General features: G+C 44.5%; 1 protein-coding gene across 1 annotated transcript in view; it reads right to left on the bottom strand.

Moving 5' to 3' along the window:
* Positions 1 to 456: 456 nt before the first annotated feature.
* Positions 457 to 23187, bottom strand: part of tbx18 (T-box transcription factor 18) — a 35049-nt gene continuing 12318 nt past the window's right edge. The window contains exons 7-8 of the mRNA XM_055636096.1: positions 7613 to 7707; positions 457 to 3955 (exon numbers count right to left, since the gene is read on the bottom strand). Coding sequence (XP_055492071.1) covers positions 3240 to 3955; positions 7613 to 7707 — 811 coding nt within the window. The 3' untranslated portion in view covers positions 457 to 3239. The remainder of the gene's footprint in view (positions 3956 to 7612; positions 7708 to 23187) is intronic.

A 23187-nucleotide genomic window follows, 5' to 3' on the forward strand; every position in this document is an offset into this window, starting at 1 on the left:
ATCATCCTCTGACTATCAAGCCCCTCTCTGCTTCACAGAAACGTAGAAACACAGTAAATAGGTGCAGGAGGAGGCCATTTGGCCCTTTGAGCCTGCACCGCCATTCATTGCGACCATGGCTGATCATCCACAATCAGTAACCCGTGCCTGCCTTCTCCCCACATCCCTTGATTCCGCTAGCCCCTAGAGCTCTATCTAACTCTCTTTTAAATTCATCCAGTGAATTGCCCTCGCTACCTTCTGTGGCAGAGGTTTTCACAAATTCACGACTCTCTGGGTGAAAACGTTTTTTCTCATCTCAGTTTTAAATGGCCTCCCCTTTATTCTTAGACTGTGGCCCCTGGTTCTGCACTCGCCCCATCAAGCTTGTCCAGTCCGTTAATAATTTTATACGTTTGTATATATTCTTCTATACTTTGAAATATGTAACTTTAATGAAGGCTCTTTAGGCACGGATTCGTGTAAAGTCTACATATTTTATTGCCAGTAAAATTTTGCAGTATCATAGTTACATATTTACACTTTTAAACATTTTGAAAGTTACACCAACAATATTTGACAAAGCTATTCACGGTTGATAATTTAGACATACTTCCTCCCAGCTGAGTAACAAAAAAGGAGAAGAAAACTTGGCACTTATGGTACGGTGCAACACAGAATAGGAGAGAGAGGGAGACCGCAGTCCTTGTGATGGGATGCTGGTACTGTTCACTGTGAATAAGATCACAATCTTACCCCAATTACAACTGTTACTTCAAAAGTCCTATCATGCACCACTGACAAAATTGCTTTGAATACCAGAATCTTGTAAATATCGGCATGTATATTTCCAAAAGCAGAGAGAGCAGGGACAAACATTCTTGTAAGATATTTTTATTTTTTAATCCTATTGCAGATATACTGTAACCCAAGATACTTGAGAATAAAAAATTCTTCCCGAATAGGAGATATTTTTCAGATCATATATTCCTTGTGAATTAGTATTTCCTGTAGTCATTTCAAGTGCTTTTTTGTGAGGGGCATTATTACATTTCCAAGATATTACTATCGTTCCTGGTGCACAGGAACTGTTTGCTAAAACATTGGAGTTAAGTCGGAAACGTTTATATTTTACTTTAGCAGCTTCATGAAAGGGGCCATAATCAGTTTGTGAGCAGCAGCCTAAGTGTCTTTAGTTTAGTTTTGTTTTGTTCAGAGATACAGTGCAGAAACAGGCCCTTCGGCCCACTGAGTCCGTGCCGACCAGCGATCTCTGCACACTAACACTATCCCACACACGCTAGGGACAATTTACAATTATACCAAGCCAATTAACTGACAAACCTGTATGTCTTTGGAGTGTGGGTTGAAACCGGAGCACCCGGAGAAAACCCACGCATGTGACGGGGAGAACGTACAAACTCCGTACAGACAGCACCCATAGTCAGGATCGAACCCGGGTCTCTGCCACTGAAAGGCAGCAACTCTACCGCTGTGCCACCGTGCTGTCTTATTCAGGATCAGTTTCAACAAAATGTGGGCATTATTGGTAAAATATTCTAAAAGTATATTTTAGAAATATATCATTGTTGTCTCTTTTGCGAATTGTTTAATCTTAGACATTAAAGACTTTCTATTAATTTTATGTAATATTAATTCTATAAATTGGACCTGTGATTTTCAAACATCACCGCTTAAAATATGAAATTTTACATTTTCTATACGCACAATTTTGAAAACCATTCTTCCAGAAATTCTAAGTACATAAGATTCCTTAATGCAGTCATTGCTTTGGATTGCATCACATTAACCTATATTTCTGTTCCATACGATAAGAAAGATTGCAGAAATAATTATCTCTTAAATTGGTGCTCTGATTATTTTCAAAGACAATCATGAACCAAAAGTAGAGAAAGAATTAATTATTTCACCCCGCATAAAAATTGCTTTTATTTTGTTGCCATAAAAAGGCAAGCATCTTCTTATAGTCCTGAATTATAAATTTGCTTTCTACATTTTGGGGGGCATTTCATGTTAAATTGCATATATCATTGGTTTGGTTTTAGCCTTATAACTTAGTGTGGTGATTGGCATTTGTAATGGTAATTATGAAGGCTTTAAACAGGCCGACTTTTTAAAACAACAAATGATTTTAAAGGCATGAAAAGGAGGAAGAAATTGATTATTAGTTCAGTTTAACTGCATGGATGTCATGAAGATTAATCTAAGAATACTGGGGGAATGATCTCTACCTGTATTGAGTGTCTTAATTAATGGCTAATTTAGTTTAGTTTAGAGATACAGCGCGGAAACAGGCCCTTCGGCTCACCGAGTCCATGCTGACCAACAATCCCCACACACTAACGCTGTCCTACACACACTGGGGACAATTTACAATCTTTACCGAAGCCAGTTAACCCTCAAACCTGTACGTCTTTGTAGTGTGGGGGGGGAAACTGTTGCACTCAATGTTGTAAGGCAGGATAGACCATCCATGTAATATTGCTTGCATACATGTGGCTGTACACATTATCCTATGAAAAGTGCACTTGTGCGACCATTAGGTTCAGACAGGATCAGCTTTAGCTGTGGTGATACCCATTGTTTTGGCAGTCTATTCACAATCACAGCTTAGACTCATGGAAAACCAAAAGCTCCTTGGCCAAGACCTCAAATGATCCAATTAGATAAGACCCGCATGCCACTCCAGGTCAACAATCTCAGGGCCGTGGAACAGAAAGCTGAAGGCGAGGAAGGAAAAGCCACCAGATGGGCCAAAGAATGGTGCTTGTAAGTTCATGTGAGGTTGAATGTTGAAAGAGATTCATTGTTGTACATCCAAGTTGCATCCAAGGGTCTTGATCAACTTCACATTATAACCAAATCCATTAGCTCTGCCCGAGTCAGAGAATTCAATAGCCAACTCAAAAGCAGACAATAATATACAAGATACAGATAATGATTTTTGAAAACAAGTGCCCTTCTTTTGCACGTCAAGTGTCCCTTAGTCCTTTGAATCCGTTCAGGAAGCACAGTGGAAGTCCCTTATCGCCCAAAACAACATATGTGCTACGGGAACAAACCACTTCAGCAGATGCAAAGTCCAAAGTTGTTCCACTCTCCAGGTGTTCAGTACAGGTCCTGTTACTGACACTGTTGAGAAACGTATTTCATAACGGCGAAAGTGTCGATGAACGGAAGAATCTCCAATGGATGTTTCATGAGTTACAGCACGCGTTTCACCCAATGCAGTCACCCTCTCAAACTAAATGTGCTGGGATCTGGGACGATGAGGCTGTCAAGTTCCCTAAGGACCTTGCGTCAAACATATTTTGCTGGCTGCCGTTGAGAATGTGCATCCCGTCCACAGTGGGCAAGACCTGTCGGTCGGTCATGGTTCCGCTGGGAGATGAACCCAGGAAACCTCCTTGGGCAGAGATGATCTTCTCAGGGCTGGCTGCCAGCCTGGGGGAGGTGGAGAAGTTATACCCGTACAAACCGTACGGGCTGTGCAGTCTGAAAGTACTGTAGGACCCCTGGTGGGCCTGGTTGGCGGTGAAAGCGTTATTTGACGGGGAAGGCATGATGTACTGGAGCTGGGGAGATGAGATCCCAGAGATGGGCACGGGTAAACCGGCCTGGTGGCAGTTGAACGCGTCTCCGTCGCTGCCGGCTATTGACATGTTCACACTGCCGGTGTTGGCCACGCCGATGTAGGACGGCGTCCTCTGGGCGCCAAACGTCTCGGTGCTGGGGTTGGCGAGGCGGTTGTAAGTCTCGGCGAGGCTGCTGCTGTAGCGGTTGAAGGCCAGGCCGGTGCGGTTGCAGGTGGCAAAGTCCGTCGGGCTCAGGTTGCACAGCTGCCCACTGTTCTGGGCCAGATGGAAAGCAGGGGATGGACAGGAAGAGCCGGGCAGGCGGTGTGTTGGAGGACCATTCCCCAGGCTCTGATGGGCAGATGAAGGCAACGTTCCACCTAGTGAGAAAAACACAGTCTCTTTAGTGTATGCTGGTTGGCGCGGAGTCGGGGGCAAAAGGGTTTGTTTCCACACTATCTCTAAACGAAAGTAAACTAAAACTAACCTAAATATTTTTAGGTTATATGCAGACAGAGGAGATTAATTTAACTTGGCAAAATGTTCAGCACAGATATTGTGGGCCGAAGGGCCAGTTCCTGTGATTTACTGTCTCACGTTCCATATGTTCCGCCTCCATTAACACCTCCATTTCCAGTTGGCCCCAACACTGTCATTCGTAGTTCAGAAAGTGGAGGATCTTCCACCTAAATATTTCTAGCAACACTTGGTTGGTAAGTAGGAATCAGCTGAGGGCTAAACAAATCTGACCTCATACAAGCAATGTGGTAGCTCTTACACTTCACCCTCTTCACCCTCACCATTGTATAACCTATACCCCAGCAAGAATTTGTGCCTTCTACAAAAGCAAACAAAACCAAACCAAATTAATGCCCACATTCAGAATAGTCATAGAGTGATACAGCGTGAAAACAGGCCCATCGGACCAACATGTCCCAGCTACACTAGCCCCACCTGCCTGCATTTGGCCAATATCCCTCCAAACCTGTCCTAACAATGTACCTGTCTGACTGTTTCGTAAACATTGGGGTAGTCTCAGCCTCAACTACCTCCTCTGGCAGCTTGTTCCATACACCCACTTTTCAGGTGAAAAAGTTCCTTCTCAAATTCCTATTAAATATTTTCCCCTTCACCTTAAACCTATGGCCTCTGGTCCTCGATTCACCTGCTTTGGACAAGAGACTCTGTGCATCTACCCGATCTATGCCTCTCATGATTTTATACATCTCTATAAGATCACCCCTCATCCCCCTGCGCACCAGGGAATAGAGTTCCAACCTACTCATCCTCCCCTTTTAGCTCAGACCCTCTAGTCCTGGCAACATCCTCGTAACCCTTCTCCAAACCCTTTCCAGCTTGACAACATCTTTCCTATAACATGGTGACCAGAACTGAATACAACTAAATGTGGCCTCACCAACATCTTACACAACTTCAACATGACCACCCAACTTCTCCGCTCAATACTCTGACTGATGAAGGCCAATGTACCAAAAGCTTTATTGAGCACCTTATCTATATGTGACTCCACCTTCAAATAACTACACCTGCTTTCCTAAATCCCTCTGCTCTACAACACTCCCCAGAGCCCTACCATTCACTGTGTAGGTCCTGCCTGCCCATGTTAGCCTTGCGAAAATGCACACCTCATATTTCTCTGTATGCTGATATATTAATTACCAGAGTGTTAAGAGCAGTACGTTTAATGTTTTGCTTACCCTGTGAAATCTATCTCATATTTCTGTTCAAACCTCCCAACATCATTAAATAATTCCAGGTTTTGGAGGACACCAGGTGTACCAGTTTGAATCAGTTTGCTCAGCCAGATGCACATAGTTTGTCCACGCATACCAAGTGTGATACCTAATCAGAGTTCAGGACATGTACCAAGAAGTGGATCATGAGGACTTTGTTCATGCTCTACTTGACATTGCACGTTTAATGTGGCCCGCCTGAAGGCTTGTCAGTCGGTGGGACCAGGAATCTGCCCAATGTTTTGTCGGTGGGTGGGTCCGGGAACCTGCCCGAAGGTTCATCGTCGACAGGACCAAGAACCTACCCGGTGGGACTGGGTGAGAGCTGGAAACATTGGACGTGAGGAGCAAGGGCCAGTCGGAGGGTGATCCGGGGTAATGCTTCCAGAGCCTTCAAGGTCGGCTACAGGAGGTGCCTCCAGACACAAAGATGGTCGGGCAAGGAGAGGGACGTCAGGTCGCGGGAATTGCCGCAGTAGATCGAGCGCGTGGATCGACCGGACTTTGGACTGTGGAAATGCCGTCAAAACACGGCGGTGCCCGCATGTGCAAAACATGCAAAAATAATTTCACTGTGCCATTGCATATGTGACCAATTAAGCACTATTAAACCATTGGACCATTAATGCTCTCAATATGCAGTCACGCCCCCTTGATTATGAGACTATGGAAGATTGCTCGGCCGATTTTAAAGAGTTCTTGAAGTTACCACCAATTTGTTGCTTTTAAGATAGACACTGTCTTAAATCAGGTATAAAAGACTAAATTAATAAATTACAGATTACCTAAGCTAAAGTGGGCAGCAATCTTGCATCACAACATGAAATGAATATATTAAAGTACTAATCTGACTGAAAAGGAACAATTTCTGTTGTTAGTTTTGTGATTTACGGTGAAATAATTAATATAAAATAAAGAATTGCATACTGAAACACTTTTTTGGCCAGCTATTGCTTGTAGAGTGATCTAATTTTCCTACAATTATTGGCAGACAAAGTGATACAAGGAAAAGCCAAAGTAATTACCTTGTTGGACACAAATGCTGGAGTAACTCAGCGGGACAGGCAGCGTCTCTGAAGAGAAGGAATGGGTGATGTTTTGGGTCAAGACCCTTCTTCAGACTGATGTCAAGGGAGTGGGACATACATAGATAAGGAAGTGTAAGGTGTGAAAATATGACAAAGGGAATGGATAGGAAGGAACTGCAGATGCTGGTTTAAACTGAAGAAAGACACAAAAACCTGAAGTACTCAGTGGGACAGGCAGCATCTCTGGAGACAAGGAATTGCCTGAATGGTGGCCGATTAGGAAAAGGGGAGATGCAACGAGACCTGGGTGTCATGGTACACCAGTCATTGAAAGTAGGCATGCAGGTGCAGCAGGCAGTGAAGAAAGCGAATGGTATGTTAGCATTCATAGCAAAAGGATTTGAGTATAAGAGCAGGGAGATTCTATTGTAGTTGTACAGGGTCTTAGTGAGATCACACCTGGAGTATTGCGTACAGTTTTTGGTCTCTTAATCTGTGGAAAGACATTCTTGCCATAGAGGGAGTACAGAGAAGATTCACCAGACTGATTCCTGGGATGGCAGGACTTTCATATGAGGTAAGACTGGATAGACTCGGCTTGTACTCGCTAGAATTTAGAAGATTGAGGGGGGATCTATAGAAACTTACAAAATCCTTAAGGGGTTGGACAGGCTAGATGCAGGAAGATTGTTCCCGATGTTGTGGAAGTCCAGAACAAGGGGCCACAGTTTAAGGATAAGGGGGAAGTCTTTTAGGACCGAGATGAGAAAAACATTTTTCACACAGAGAGTGGTGAATCTGTGGAATTCTCTGCCACAGAAGGTAGTTGAGGCCAGTTCATTAGCTATATTTAAGAGGGAGTTAGATGTGGCCCTTATGGCTAAAGGGATCAGGGGATATGGAGAGAAGGCAGGTACAGGATACCGAGTTGGATGATCAGCCATGATCATATTGAATGGCCGTGCAGGCTCGAAGGGCCGAATGGCCTACTCCTGCACCTAATTTCTATGTTTCTATGTTTTTATGTGACCTTTCGGGTAGAGATCCATCTTCAGACTGGTTAGGGATAAGGGAAACGAGAGATATAGACGGTGATGTGGAGAGATAAAGAACAATGAATAAAAGATATGCAAAAAAGTAACAATGATGAAGGAAACGGGCGGTTGGTGGGGGAGGGATAGAGAGAGGGAATGCCAGGACTACCTAATGTGCGACAAATCAATATTCATACCGCAAAGGGAATGGAGATCAATACCTTGTTTCTGAATTCCAGGTATGTCTTCAAAGCTGAGGGTGCGCAAAGAAGGTCTCCAGAAAGCGTAGGATTCCACAATCGCTTCTAAACCCATTCTAGGTTTAAAAAATATAAGGCCATGAGATACATGTTTGGTCAAATATATATATAATAAATTTAAATGTTAATGAGATTGGAAAACTTAACTCTTCAGTCATTTGAAACAAATTTTGAACATCTGAACATTTACTTTAGTTTAGAGATACAGCGTGGATACTGGCCCTTTTTGCCCACCGAGTCCGTGCCGACCAGCGATCCCCAGACATTAACACCATCCTACACACACTAGGGACAATTTACAATGTTACCAAGTCACCATGGCGCACTTCAATGATGGAGTAACAGATCAATATAAATATCCTCCAACTTCTTATATCAATACCGGTTCCATTGTTTGGAGCATAGAGTATTAGAGTGGAAACAGGCCCTTCAGCCCAACATGCCCACACCGGCCAACAATGTCCCAGCTACACTAGTCCCACTTGCCTGCACTTGGTCCATATCCCTCCAAACCTGTCCTATCCAAGTCAAGTCATGTCAAGTCAAGTCAAGTCAAGTCAGTTTTATTCGTCACATACACAATAAAAAAAGAACACACAATACAAAATAAAAATTGAACACAAACATCCACCACAGCATTCATCACTGTGGTGGAAGGCACAAAGTCCAGTTAGTCCTCCTCTATTCCCCCCCGTGGTCAGGACCACAATCCTCCGCAGTCGCCGCTGCTGGTGTCCAGATGTGTAGACAAGATAGGTCCAAGTAAGTCCTGAATAATCGGTGCTTCCTCACCGGAGACCGCGGCTTCAGGTTGGTGTGGGCCACATGCTGGGGGTCGAAGATCTAAAGTCTCCGCCATGCCGCTGCCAGAAGCACCGAGACCGCAGGGCCAGCGGTCGGAGCTCCTCTCCAGGGATCCCCGGCTAGGGATCCCGCTCCGGATGGTAAGTCCTCGCCGTTAGAAGTGGGCTGTGGGCCGGAAGTTGGAGCTCTTCCCCTCCGGGGTTCCCAACGAGGGATCCCAGGCTCCGGACGCCGCACCAGCTGGAGCTCCGCAGACTGCGGCTTCACGCTGCCGCGGGCCAGTGAACAGAGCGCTCTCCTCCGGCAACCCTCGGCGAGGGCTCGCCTGCTCCACGACAAAAGTGTCCGCACTGTGCCCGCTGCTGAAGCCCCGGGCGCGTCTCTGGGAAAGGCTGCACCGATCCTCTATGTTAGGCCACGAGCGAGGCGACATGGAAAAAGTCGCCTCTCCGTGGAGGAGGCGACCAAAGCGGTTTCCTCCTTACCCCCCCCCCCCCCCCCCCCACACACCACTCCCCACACAAGACACACAGAGGAACATTAAAAACACACATTGTGACACAGTAAAAAAACAAAAAAAATAGAAAAAACTTACACGCTGCTGGCAGGGCTGCTGGCTCGCAGCGCCCCCACCGACCAAATCGATGTACCTGTCTAACTGTTTCTTAAACGTTGGGATAGTCCCTGTGTCAAATACCTCCTCTGGCAGCTTGTTCCATACACCCACCACCCTTTGTGTGAAAAAGTTACCCCTTGGATTCCTATTAATCATTTTCCCTTTCACCTTGAACCTATGTCCTCTAGTCCTCGATTCCCCTAATCTGGGCGAGAGACTCTGTGTATCTACCCAATCTAATCCTCTCATGCTTTTGGACACACAGCATCTGGTTACTGCCAAACCCAACACTTCTTATGTTTTAAATATATAATTCCTTTTTATTCAGTGCCACAGGGGCGTCAGCACAGTGTGCAGTGGTAGAGTTGCTGCCACACAGTGCCAGAGACCCGAGTTCATTCTTGACTACAGGAGCTGTCTGTACAGAGTTTGTACCTTCTCCCTGTGACTGCGTGGGTTTCCTCCAGGTGCTTTAGTTTCCTCCCTCATTCCAAAGACATGCCGGTTTGTGTAGGTTAATTGTCCCTAGTGTGTAGGATAGAACTAGTGTGAATGGGTGATCGATGGCCAGTACGGACTTGACGGGCCAAAGGACCTGTTTTCACGCTACATCTCTAAAACTAAACCTAAAAACTAAAAATATAGATTAATCAATATACTCTTGCAAAATAAATTCCAAAATGCCCACACATTAGGAAATAAATTATGTTTGTAAGTTTCAAATGTAAATGCTCATAAATCCATGTGATGTGAGCGGAAATAGGCCATTCGGCCCATCCAGTCCACTCTGCCATTCAATCGTGGCTGATGTCTTTCCCTCTCAAACCCATTCTGCTGCCTTCTCCCCGTACCCGTGCAAATCAAGAATCTTATCAATCTCTGCCTTAAAAAAATAACCATTGACTTGGCCTCCACGGCCGACTGTGGAAATGAATTTGATGGATTCACTATCCTCTGACTAAAGAAATTCCTCATCATCTCCTTGATGTGGTTGTGTATGAGAAAAACGAGTGCCAGTTCCTCTACAATCATGTGAAGCTGGACTTGATTTGTTATTATTGATAAGTCCAGTGAATTGCTCCATTCAAAGGACTGATTGTTCCAAATAAGGTCATTATTTTTTCTGGTCTCATGATATGCACAAAAGGCAAAGTAATTTTTTTAATCTATTCTAAGTAAGATTGCTTGTTCAGGGTTCAAATAACTACAGGATTTACTTTTTTTTTAAATTACTCCTAGTTTTATTTAACGAAGAATTGGATTTTAAAATGTATTTTAAATCGGCAAATTTATATTTGCCTCTTGTTTGATAGCTAGAGATGCATTTAATGTTAAAATATAACATTCAATTTTTTACAAGCTCTCAATATTTTAACATGCTTCAACGTATTCCTATTTCTTCCAGGCTTAGCTTTGAATGAAGTCATTCAATGAATTAAATGCATGCTTCCTCCTCATGTGTGGATACAATCCAGCCTTTTGGACACCATGTCTGTCGATCTAAAATGCAGTGGAACAAAATCACTTGGATTTTTCTTTCCAAAAATGAAATGAGAATGAATCACTTTTAATTTTTTTCCATTCCATGCTGGTAATTTCATATCCATCGAGAGCCCTGGTTGCCAATGATTTATATATCATATTTAAATGATTGCACCATTTGTATGCAAACTTTTCAGAAGCAACACTGGATTTTAAAAGCAACATCTTGGTCTGTTTTGTCCCTCATCTTAGCTTGTGACAACAAAAGTCATTTCACACTGATATGCCTAGAACAGCAAATGAATAGGGAAATATCTCCAAAATGGGCAAAATAACATTTTCTTGGACATATTTTCAACAGACATCTAAACTAGCAGAAAGCCAGTTATGATAGAGCTGCTGACTTACAGCGGCAGACAACTGGATTCCATCCCTGACTATGAGTTTGTACGTTCTCCCTGTGACCTGCGTGGGTTTTTTCCAGGTGCTCCAGTTTCCTCCCACACTCCGCAGACGTGCAGCTTTGTAGGTTAATTGGCTTTGGTAAAAATTGTAATTCATCCTAGTGTGTAGTGTGTGTTTGTGTAACGGGAATTCTTGGTCGACGCAGATCCAGTGGACCAAAAGGCCTGATTCCATGCTGTATCTCCAAAATAAACTAAACTAACAAAAAATAAAACCAGCAGGTCATGCAGTATCTCTGGAGAACATGGATAGGTGACGTTTTGGGTCAGGATCTTTCTTCATTTCCGATCCAAAACGTAACTCTTCCATGTTCTCTGGTGGTGTTGCCTGACCCGCTGGGTTATTCCAGCGCTCAGTGCCTTTGTTGTAAAGTAGCATCTGCAGTTCCTTGTCTCTATTGTTTAAAATAAGTCAATCGCAGTTTATATGGCCACAATCTATAATGACAGATTTGTTTGTGATATCTGGTCACAGAGACACCAAGTCATAAAGCACACAAAGACATTTCTGCCCAACAAGTACATGAAGGCTCTACCCGAGCCGGCTGCCTGCCCCTTTCCCGGGGATACGTCCGTGCCCGGGTGCGGATAGAAAGGGAATACGCCCTGTCTACGGGGCGCCCTGAGGGAGTTTCGCGATCGCTGGGCACCGAGGGGGGTTGAATGTATCCTGGACAAGGATTGCAATATAGTTGTTTAGCAGTTGCTTAGCATATTTGTTCGTCTTGTATTATGGTGGTGTTTTGTTTTATTGTATTGTAAATACTATTTTAATATTTGAATAAATATTTTTGTTAAAAAAAAAAATCATGTCCATGAAGTATAATACAAATCCCATCTACTAAAATGTTATCTAGAGCCGATTGTGCCTCTCATTATTTTATACAGTCCTTTTAGATCCCCTCGTTTCCCTCTGCTTCAAGGATAGCAAACCCAGTCTACCCAGGTAGCGCTGTGGTAGAGTTGGTGCCTACAGCTCCAAAGACCCCGGATCGATCCTGAATATGGGTGCCATCTATATGGAGTTTGTACATTCTCCCTGTGACCGCGTGGGTTTTTCCCCAGATGCTCCATTTTCCTCACATGCTCCAAAGACGTGTAGATTTGTAGGTTAATTTGACTGGTAAAATTGGTAAATTGTCCCTAGTGCGTAGGATAGTGTTAATGTGCGGGGATCGCTGGTCGGCATGTACACGGTGGGCCGAAGGGCCTGTTTCAGCACAATATATCTCTAAATCTAAACTAAAACTCCTCTTTCTCTCCTCAGAACTGAAGCGTTGGATCTGAGTCAAAATCCCCTTCGTACATTCTCCAGTACAATTATGTCCATCCTTTGGTGTGCCAACCAACACTGGTCTCCCTGGGATAGTTGCATTGGCATTTCTACTCTCGATCGCTAAAACACATGGAAGCTCCTTTTTCATTCCATGGAAAATAAAATTAATTTGACATCTATTTGATGATAGTTTAAATGAGTACACACTGGGACAGAAAGAGCTATTAAAGAATGAGCACAAGTTATTTCAAATGACGCATGTAATTTTAACATGCAAAGCAGCCAGAAACTTGTAGGAATGTGTGCGTATGTGTGTGCGCCCGCACGCGCATGTGTGTGTGTCCGTGTGTGTGTGTGTACATTTGCCTGTGTATGTGGGTGTGTGTGCGCGTGTGTGTGTGCGTGTGTGTGCGCACGTGTGTGTCCATCTGTGTGTGTGCGCACGTGTGTGTGTGTATATGTGAGTGTGTGTCTGTGTATGTATGTGTGTGTGTGTGTGTGTGTCCGTGTGTGTGTGTGTGTGTGTGTGTGTGTGTGTGTGTGTGTGTGTGTGTGTGTGTGTGTGTGTGTGTGTGTGTGTGTGTGTGTGTGTGTGTGTGTGTGTGTGTGTGTGTGTGTGTGTGTGTGTGTGTGTGTGTGTGTGTGTGGGGGTGTGTGTGTGTGTGTGTGTGTGTGTGTGTGTGTGTGTGTGTGTGTGTGTGTGTGTGTGTGTGTGTGTGTGTGTGTGTGTGTGTGTGTGTGTGTGTGTGTGTGTGTGTGTGTGTGTGTGTGTGTCGTGTGTATGGTCTCAGGATATCCATGATTTAGTGCCGGAGTCTGGAAGGCTTTGGGCTAACAAGACAGGCCATCCACTTGTGGGCCGGGTAGGCTTGGGCATGGTATGATTGTGAGGAATTACAGGTAAAGGGCTTCTCCAGCAGGATTTGGCCTGATGTTTTCCAGCATTGCTTGCCGGATCCTTCGTTGCCCTCGGTGCACTGCTTCCAATTTACACTCCCAGCAAGCTAGTAGGCAACGTTTTTTATTACATAAACGTGCACATGTCTGACAAATGAGGTTGGTATTTACATTCCTTAATCCTAATAAAACCAGGCTGACAATCTGCAACTTCACAGGGTAAAGTTGCTGACGATTTGTTTAGTTGGACCAAGCCAGTAATCAGAGAAGACAATATACAGCTGGAACCAAATGATTTTCACTGGTAGTCCAGAACCGCTTTTTCTTAATTAGAACATTGATCTTCCAAATACGAGCTAAGAACATGGACTGGAAGGGGAATTTGCATCATTATGGCAGGTCTCTTGAATAGGGAGGTGTGAGCCATCAAATCATGATGAGTATATCTGCATGTAACCAAAGGGATCAATGAATGAAATGAAATTATGAAAGTGAACTTTCCTTTAGATTTTAGACCAGAGTTTAGAGATACAGTGCGGAAACCGGCGTTTCGGCCCACCAAGTCCGCACCGTACACTCACACTATCCTACACACTCGGGACAATTTACAAATTTTACCGGCCAACTAAACTATATAAACCTGTACGTTTTTGGAGTGTGGGAGGAAACCTAAGCACCCAGATAAAACACGCGGTCACGGGGAGAACATACAAGCTCTGGAGTCAGAATCGAACCTGGTGTCTGGCGCTGTAAAGCAGCAACTCTACCGCCGTGCCACCATGCCATTGAACTTTAGAGAAAATAACATTTCCAAGAAATAAACAAAACAAAGGTCACTCAACAGTGTTTTGGAGCCCTGAGAAGACAAAAGAATGTCTGCACATTTGAGCAAACGTGATATTTTAGAATCGGTGGAATTCATTGCCACAGACGGCTGTGGAGGCCAAGACAATAGATATTTTTTAAGGCAGTGATTGACAAATTCTTGATTAGTATAGGTGTCAGGGGTTATGGGGAGAAAGGAGATTGGGGTTGAAAATATACATTAGTCCTGCAGTGCCTACGGTGTAACGATAAAGAATATTTTAGTAGATGTATTGATTTTGGACCACATAAGAGGATATACACCAAAATCTGAGCAACATAGAAGTGAGATTGAATGATTGACCAAATGGTACCAGCACTACAACCTGGCTCTCAACATCAGTAAAACCAAGGAACTGATTGTGGACTTTGGAAAGGGAAGGATGAGGACCCACAATCCTGTTTATATCAATGGGTCGATGGTGGAGAGGGTCAAAAACTTCAAATTCCTGGGCGTGCAAATTTCCAAAGATCTTTCCTGGACCCATCACACTGATGCAATTATCAAGAAGGCACATCAGCGCCTCTACTTCCTGAGAAGATTACGGAGATTTGGTGCGACAGAGAGGATTCTCTTGAACTTCTACAGGTGCACATTAGAGAGCACACTGACTGGTTGCATTGTGGCTTGGTTCGGCAACTTGAAAGTCAAGGAACGGAAAAGGCTGCAAAAAGTTGTGACCACTGCCCAGTCCATTACCAGCTCTGACCTCCCCACCATCGAAGGGATCTATTGGAGTCGCTGCCTCAAAAACGCAGCCAACATCATCAAAGATCCACACCATCCTGGCCACACACTCACTTCACCGTTGCCACCGGGGAGAAGGTACAGGAGCCTGAAAACTGTGACGTCCCGGTTCAGGAACAGCTTCTTCCCCACAGCCATCAGGCTATTAAACACAACAACAAATAAGCTCTGAACTACAACAGACTATTATTATTATTGCACTATATCGGTTATCTATCGAGTATGCGTGCATGTGTATATATACACACCATACTTTTTTTTCTCCGTTATGTACTATGTTTACACATTTTGTTGTGCTGCAGCAAGTAAGAATTTAATTGTCCTATCTGGGACACATGACAATAAAACACTCTTGACTCTTGACATAGAGCCATACAGCATGGAAACAGTCCCTTTGGTCCAACTTGCCATGCCGACCAACTTGTCCCATCCACACCTGTCCCACCTGCCTGCATTTGGTCTATATCCTTCTATACCTATTCTATCCATGTACCTGTCCAAAAAGCATAGTAAACAATTTTTAATATAACTTGAAGATTATATAATGGAAGGCAAACAGTTAGTAAGATTAAAGAGGTGATTTTCCAACCAGCAGAATGTACTGTAACAAGTTCAGTATCACAGTGTTCTTGCTTGGGCTTCAATTAGGCATGCGCTATGTTAATTATCTTAATTGTAATGTGTACAATTTTACTGACAATGCATACTTAGGTGGTGGAAGAACAGAACTATGCCGCAAAAGCGTACAGGCAGGTTAAATGAGTGGATATGAACATGGCAGACAGAATTCAAGCTGGAGATATGAAACAGAGGACAGAATAATGGGTTTGATAGGAAAAGTAAAATCATAGATAGAAACATAGAAACATAGAAAATAGGTGCAGGAGTAGGCCATTCGGCCCTTCGAGCCTGCACTGCCATTCAATATGATCATGGCTTATCATCCAACTCAGTATCCTGTACCTGCCTTCTCTCCATACCCCCAGATCCCTTTAGCCACAAGGGCCACATCTAACTCCCTCTTAAATATAGTCAATGAACTGGCCTCAACTACCTTCTGTGGCAGAGAATTCCAGAGATTCACCACTCTCTGTGTGAAAAATGTTTTCCTCATCTCGGTCCTAAAAGATTTCCCTCTTATCGTTAAACTGTGACCCCTTGTTCTGGACAATAGGCGGATGATAGCATTTAGTGGATGATATCAATAGTAATAGGGGATTATAGCATTTAGATCTTGACACAAGATGCTGGAGTCATGCATTGAACACACAATGCTGGAGTAACTCAGAGGATCAGGGAGCATCTCTGAAAGATGTGGATAGGCAATGGTTCGTGTTGGGACCTTCCTCACCGTAAAAGGGACCTGACCCGAAATGTCGCCGCCTATACGATACGAAACGATAAAACTTTATTTATCCCAGGAGTGAAATTGATCTGCCAACAGTCATAAAACACAAAATACATGACACATGAAATTAAAGTGACGAGTGGAAAGGACTGGAAATGTGCAAAGATTGGGGGGGGGGAGGGAGTCAGTCCACCTCACGAAAGTAGGTTGAGGAGTTGTACAGTTAAACAGCTCCATGTTCTATCCATGTTCTGCAGTGAATTCTGCTTGAACTGATCTGGAGTACTGTGTAAATATTGATGTCTTGATTCAAAGTATATTACTTCTATTCTAATAAAAGGCACAAAATGATTCATTGAAGTGCTTGTTGAGATGAGGAGTTTGTGTTTGAGGGGAGATAGAATAGGATAGATTTGTATTCTCAAGGGTTCAGAAAAGTAAGAGGCTGCTACTTGGAGTATGTTTCCACTGGATGACGGACGTATCAGCAAAGGTTGCAATCTCCAAATGAGGAATCTGAAATTTTGCTCTGAGATTAAATGAAATTCTTTACTCGGAGATGAATATTTGGAAGACAGGCACAAAATTCCATGCTTGCTATTGAGGGAGTACAGCGTAGGTTCACAAGGTTAATTTCAGGGATGGCGGGTCTGTCATATGTTGATAGAATGGGGTGGCTGGGCTTGTGTACTCTGGAATTTAGAAGAATGAGAGGGAATCTTATTGAAACATATACGATTATTAAGGGATTGACACACTAGAGGCAGGAAACATGTTCCCAATGTTGGGGGAATCCAGAACCAGGGGCCATTTTAAGAATTAGGGTTAGGCCATTTAGAACGGAGATGAGGAAAAAAAATTTCACACAGAGAGTTGCAAATCTGTGGAATTATCTGCCTCCGAAGGCAGTGGAGGCCAATTCTCTGGATGCTTTCAAGAGTTAGGGGATATGGTGAGAAGGCAGGATCGGGGTACTAATTGTGGATGATCAGCCATGATCATATTGAATGGTGGTGCTGGCTCAAGGGGCCGAATGGCCTACTCCTGCACCTATTTTCTATGTTTCTATGTATTGACTAAAATGCTGGAGAAAGTCAGTGGGTCAGGCAGCATCTATGGAGAAAAGGAATAGGTGACGTTTTGTGTTAGAACCCTGCTTCAGACTGGAAGATAGAGAAGGCAAGAACAAAACAGTGTTGGCAACAAATGATCTCAGGAAGGGTGGAGTCCATAATGGCCCATTGTTGGCTGGGGAAGATGTGCTAATGTCAGAGATACAAGGATGCGAACAATGGAACTAGTAGGTACACACAAATGCTGGAGAAACTCAGCGGGTGCAGCAGCATCTATGGAGCGAAGGAAATAGGCAACGTTTCGGACCGAAACCCTTCTTCAGAAACCCTTCTTCTTTGGAACTAGTAGAATGACTATGGTGGGGGCGGGAGGAGAGAGGGGGTGGGAAGGAATACAGGAGTTACTAGAAATCAGCGTTCATACATCTGCGTTGAAAGCTGCCCAAGCGAAATATGAGGAAGCACTTATTCCAGAGATCTGTGGTGTTCAGTTATCGAGTATGTTCAGGAGAGAAATATTTGGACGCTAAGAAGCAGAGACCCTCAGATGGCATAAGCAGGGTGGGGGTGGAAGATCAGCAAAATGGAGCAGGGTTGGAAAGAGAGCAGCATACTGTACAATTGAGGAGGAAGACGGCACTAGAATAACATCCCTGGAGAACTTGTAAAGCGGCACGGTGGCACAGCGGTAGAGTTGCTGTCTTACAGCATCAGAGACCCCAGTTTCATCCTCACTACGGGTGCCGTCTGTTCGGAGTTTGTACGTTCTCACTGTGACCACATGGGTTATCTCCGGGTGCTCCCGTTTCCCCCCACATTTGAACGTCGTACAGGTTTGTAAGTGAATTGGCTTTGGTAACATTGTAAATTGTCCCTAGTCGTGTGTAGGATCATGTTAGTGTGCGGGAATCACTGGGTGTTACAGACTCAGTGGGCCAAAGGGCCTGTTTCTGTCCTATATGTCTAAACTACACTGAACTCAACTGTCCAGATGATAAGATAGTTTTTGGAAAGGGATGTTTTGGCTCCGGTTAAGTAGAAGAATGTAGAAGAGTGCAGCACAGGAACAGGCACTTTAGCCCACAACGTCCACGCTGAACATGACGGACGGCAAGTTACACTGATCTCATCTGCCCGTACATGATCCTTATCCCTCTACTCCCTGCACTTACTTCCATGTGCCTATCTAAAAGCCTCTTAAGCACCACTATCTGCCTCCACCACCACCTCTGGCGATGCATTCACACACCCACACACTAGGTTGAACATGATGCCAAGTCCTGGAGCAGGGTTGGCATCTGCACCATGGCAGACAGGGAGAGGCTTCAGAGGGTAACTAGGACAGCACAGAAGATCATTGGTTGCCCTCTCCCCTCCCTGATGGATATCTACACCTCCCGCTGCCTTAGCAGGGCAAAGAAGATCATCAAAGACAGCTCCCATCCTGCGTTTGGACTGTTCGACCTGCTGCCCTCTGGAAGGCGCTATAGGTGCATCAAATCCAGGACAAATAGACTCAGAAATAGTTGCTTTCCAAAAATTATAACTACTCTTAATTCAAATTCACACATGCACTGACTTCACAGCCCAACACCCGGACTTCCATCTGTATATATGTATATATGTATATAGCGCCGCAGAATTGTGCACCTATTCCCCCCCTTCTCTCCTTCTGTTTTTGTTTTTCTGTTTCTTGTTTTTTTGTACTAAATTATATGTATGCACTGAGTACGAGCAGCTTTCAATTTCACTGTACATGTATAGTGACAATAAATGGCATATCTATCTATATCTAAGTTAAACCAATCTCCTCTGCCTGCATGTGATCCATGTTCATCTATTCACTGCATATCCATATGTCTATCTCAAAGTATTTGGCTTAATGGCTCAGTAATCCATAAGCATTCATTGCTTTGCAGAGGGATGAAGAAGAAAGGGGAATAACGTGATTTAAGAACGTGGTTAGCATGGAAGAAGGGAGAATGTACTTTATTTCTCTTTTCCCTTCTGATAAACCATCTACTCTCATATCAAGAGAGTATTAGATGATTTCCGTGAGGACACTCAATACCCAAGAAGGAGTCCTGTTTCCGGGTATTCGTCTGGCCATTTCCAAGGAACAGATCACAGCTGGTATACTGCGGAATGTGACCGGATAAGGAGAAAGTCATGAAGTCTCACAGAAGCTGGAGAAAGCACATTCCGCTTGTGTAGCCTACAACCCATGGGGATGTGGAGAGGATGTTTCCACTGGTGGGAGAGTCTAGAACTAAATGGCTCAGCCTCAGAATAAAAGGACGCACCTTTAGAAAGGAGATGAGGAGGCATTCCTTTAGTCAGAGGGTGGTGAATCTGCGGAATCCATTGCCAGATATGGCCGTGGAGCCCGTCATTTTTAAGTCGGAGATTGATAGATTCTTGATTACTACGGGTGTCATGGGGATAAGGCGGGAGAATTGGGTTGGGTGGGAAAGATAGATCAGACATGATTGAATGGCGGAGTAGACTGGATGGAACAAATGGCCTACCTCTGCTCCTATGATGTAAAAAATGTTTTGAACCCAATGGCATGAGCATTGATGAACAGAGATGCTGCCTGTCCAGCTGAGTTACTCCAGCATTTTGTGTCGACCTTCAGTATGAACATTGAATTCTCCAATTTAAAGTAAGACCACACCTCCCGCCACTCACATTCCCATGTATCCCAACCTGGTACACACTCATTCTCCCATCATCTCCCAATCCCACCCCCCTGCACCGTGCCATACTCATCTCTAAACCCCCAAATCTCTTATTTCCCCCCTCAGACTTCACATTTCACTCCTAACAGAGTCATAGAGTGATATAGTGTGGAAACAGGCCCTTCGGCCCAACTCGCCCACACCGGCCAACAATGTCCCACCTACACTAGTCTCACCTGCCTGCGCTTGATCCATATCCCTCCAAACCTGTCCTATCCATGTAGCTGTCTAACTGTTTCTTAAACATTGGGATAGTCCCAGCCTCAACTACCTCATCTGACACCCTTTTCTCTCTTTCTCACCTCCAGCCTTTTTCCCTGTGGCTATCAAACTATACAACTCCTCCCCCTTCTGTCGTGGGGTAGACTGAGACTGACCCCCCTCCCACCCCCTCCCCACCCCCCCTCGCAATCTTTGCACATTGCCGTTCCTTTCTTTCGTCACTTTAATTCCATGTTTCATGTATTTTTTTGTGTTTTATGACAGTTGGCAGATCAATTTCCCTCCTGGGATAAATAAAGTTCTATCATATTGTATCGTATCATTCCATGTATCTATCCAAAAACGTCTTAAACCCGTACCCCTATCTGCCTCCACCACCACCTCTGGCAATGCATTCCACGCACCCATTCTCCACTTCTTGTGTAAACAAAACTTGCCCAAAGTCTATGTTAAAACATTCACTGTACAGCTGTGCTCTCTAGTGATGGACATTTCTACCTTTGGAAAATGTACTGATAATTGTATATGCTTCTATCAAGTCTCCCCTCAACATCCGAGATGAGTGTTTTAAAATCACTATTACTCTCTCATCTCTGCTCTCTGACCTGCTGAGTATTTCCAGCATTTTCAGTTTTTGTTTTAATCAAAGTATTTTACTGAAAACTAGTCTTCCTATTACTGTCCCTTTCCATTAAACAACAAAGCAGGGAGTGCGGGAACTGAACTTATTTAGCCAGAGGGTGGTGAATCTGTGGAGTGCTTTCTCACAGAAGGCCATGGAGGCCAAGTCAATAGATATTTTTGAGGCAGAGATAGGTCGATTCTTGATTAGTACGGGTATCAGGGGTTATGGGGAGAAGGCAGGAGAATGGGGTTAGGAGGAAGGGATTGAGCAGCCATGATTGAATGGCAGAGTAGACTTGATGGACCGAATGGTCTAATATGACCTTATGACACCGAACGGTCCTAATCCAATTTTACAGTACTGTAAACATTGCAGAGAACTGTGGATGCAGCCCAGGCCATTAAACAAACCAGCCTCCCTTCCACTGACTCCATCTACACCTCAAGCTGCCTCGGCAAGGCCAGAAGCATTAAAGAGAGTCACACCCTGGCCACTTCCTCTTCTCCCGTCTCCCATCAGGCAAAGGTACAGAAGTGTGAAAACTCATACTTCCATATTCAGGGACAGTTTCTTCCCTGTTGTTATCAGGCAACTGAACCATCCTATCACCAACCAGAGAGCAGTGCTAACCTGGGCCTACCACCTGCCACATTGGAGACCCTCGGACTATCTTTAATCGGAATTTACTGGACTTTATCTTGCACTAAATGTTATTATGTACATCTGTACATTGTAGGCTGCTTGATTGTAATCATGTATAGTCTTTCCGCTCACTGGTTAGTAGTCAACAAGAGATTTTTGATGACAATAAACTAAACTAGTAGCAAAGCGTCAACATCTATATGGCGCCAATATTGCGGGATTTCTCAATTGCTGGAAACATTGTCAAATCGTCTGCCATTAGCGACCTGAACAATACAAGCTGAAGAATAGTCTCGACCCGAAACGTCACCCATTCCTTCTTACCAGAGATATTGCCTGTCCCGCTGAGTTACTCCAGCTTTTTTTTTTAAATCTATCTTCGATTTAAACCAGCAGTTCCTACATGAACAATATAAACATTATCCCTGGGCGAGCGCTTTGCAGCAATGGTGGTCTCTGCAAACCCGGACGCTGCGGGCAACAGCCGGGAGAAGGGCGTTTGAAGTCCCGAACATCCCAACAAGCCGGGCACACTGAGACAATGCTGCTGCCTCCCCTCCCATTTCTTATATTTGTGAACGCATTCATACGGAGCCTGGTAAAGGCTTTAAATGCCCACGTTCAACCATACCACGGCAGCGGAGGGCGCCGGGCAGGTAACCAGGAGAGAAGTTAGGCACAAAAGACTGGATTAACTCAGCGGGACAGGCAGCATCTCTGGAGAGAAGGAATAGGTGACATTTCGGGTCGAGCACCTTCTTCAGACAGAGACACAGGGAAAGGGGAAACGAGGGATATAGACGGTGATACATAGAAATATAGAACACAGGACAATATAAAGTGTGAATAGAGCAGGCTTGGAAGGATATAGACCAACCGCGGGCAGGTTGTACACGTGTAGCTGGGACATGTTGGCCGGTGTGGGCAAGTTGGGTCGGGGGGGGGGGGGGGGGGGGGGCTGCTGTTTCCACGTTGTATTTATGACTCCAAATGAATGAAAGATATGCAAAAGAGTAACGAAGTCAACGTCCATATCTCTCGTTTCCCTCTCCCCTGACTCTCACTGAAGAAGGGTCTCAACCCGAAACGTCACCTATTCCTTCTCTCCAGAGATGCTGCCTGACCCGCTGAGTTACTCCAGCATTTGATGTCTATCTTCGATGTAAACCGGCATCCCCAGTTCCTTCCTACACAGGTAATCAGGAAAGTCGGGCTAGGTGGTTTGCTTGCCTGTATTTTCGTTGAGATATAAAGGCTTTCACGCTGTCTTTATTGGGAGATCACTGGTGTTTTGTAGCAAGCTGCCATAAAATGTTTTATTGGGTGGAGGAGTTGGGCTGAAGAAATCGGGCTTCATTCTCCCCCAGTAATAGCAGTCTTCGCGTTCCAGTGTCAAGATAAAATTCGCCTCCCGGAGAGATGTTGCTAAAGTGATAATTTACACAAGATGCCGTGAAAAAATTCCCGTTTAAACGCTCACCGCCCTCGCTCTATCAAATAGCCGAGTTTGTTTAACAGATTTGACCGTCCTTTCCGGAGACCGGAATCTGATCGTCGCACAAACTAATATTAAGCCTTAAAACGCCGACTGAAAAAATAATATTTGTTCGCGGGCGCAGCGGTAGAGTTGCTGCCTTACAGCGCCAGAGACCTGGGTTTAATCCTGCTTAGGGTGCTTGGCTGTACGGAGTTTGTACGTTCCCCCGTGACCTGCGTGGGTTTTCTCCGGGTCAT

Source organism: Leucoraja erinacea, chromosome 5, assembly GCF_028641065.1.
Source record: "Leucoraja erinacea ecotype New England chromosome 5, Leri_hhj_1, whole genome shotgun sequence".
NCBI lineage: Eukaryota > Metazoa > Chordata > Chondrichthyes > Rajiformes > Rajidae > Leucoraja > Leucoraja erinaceus.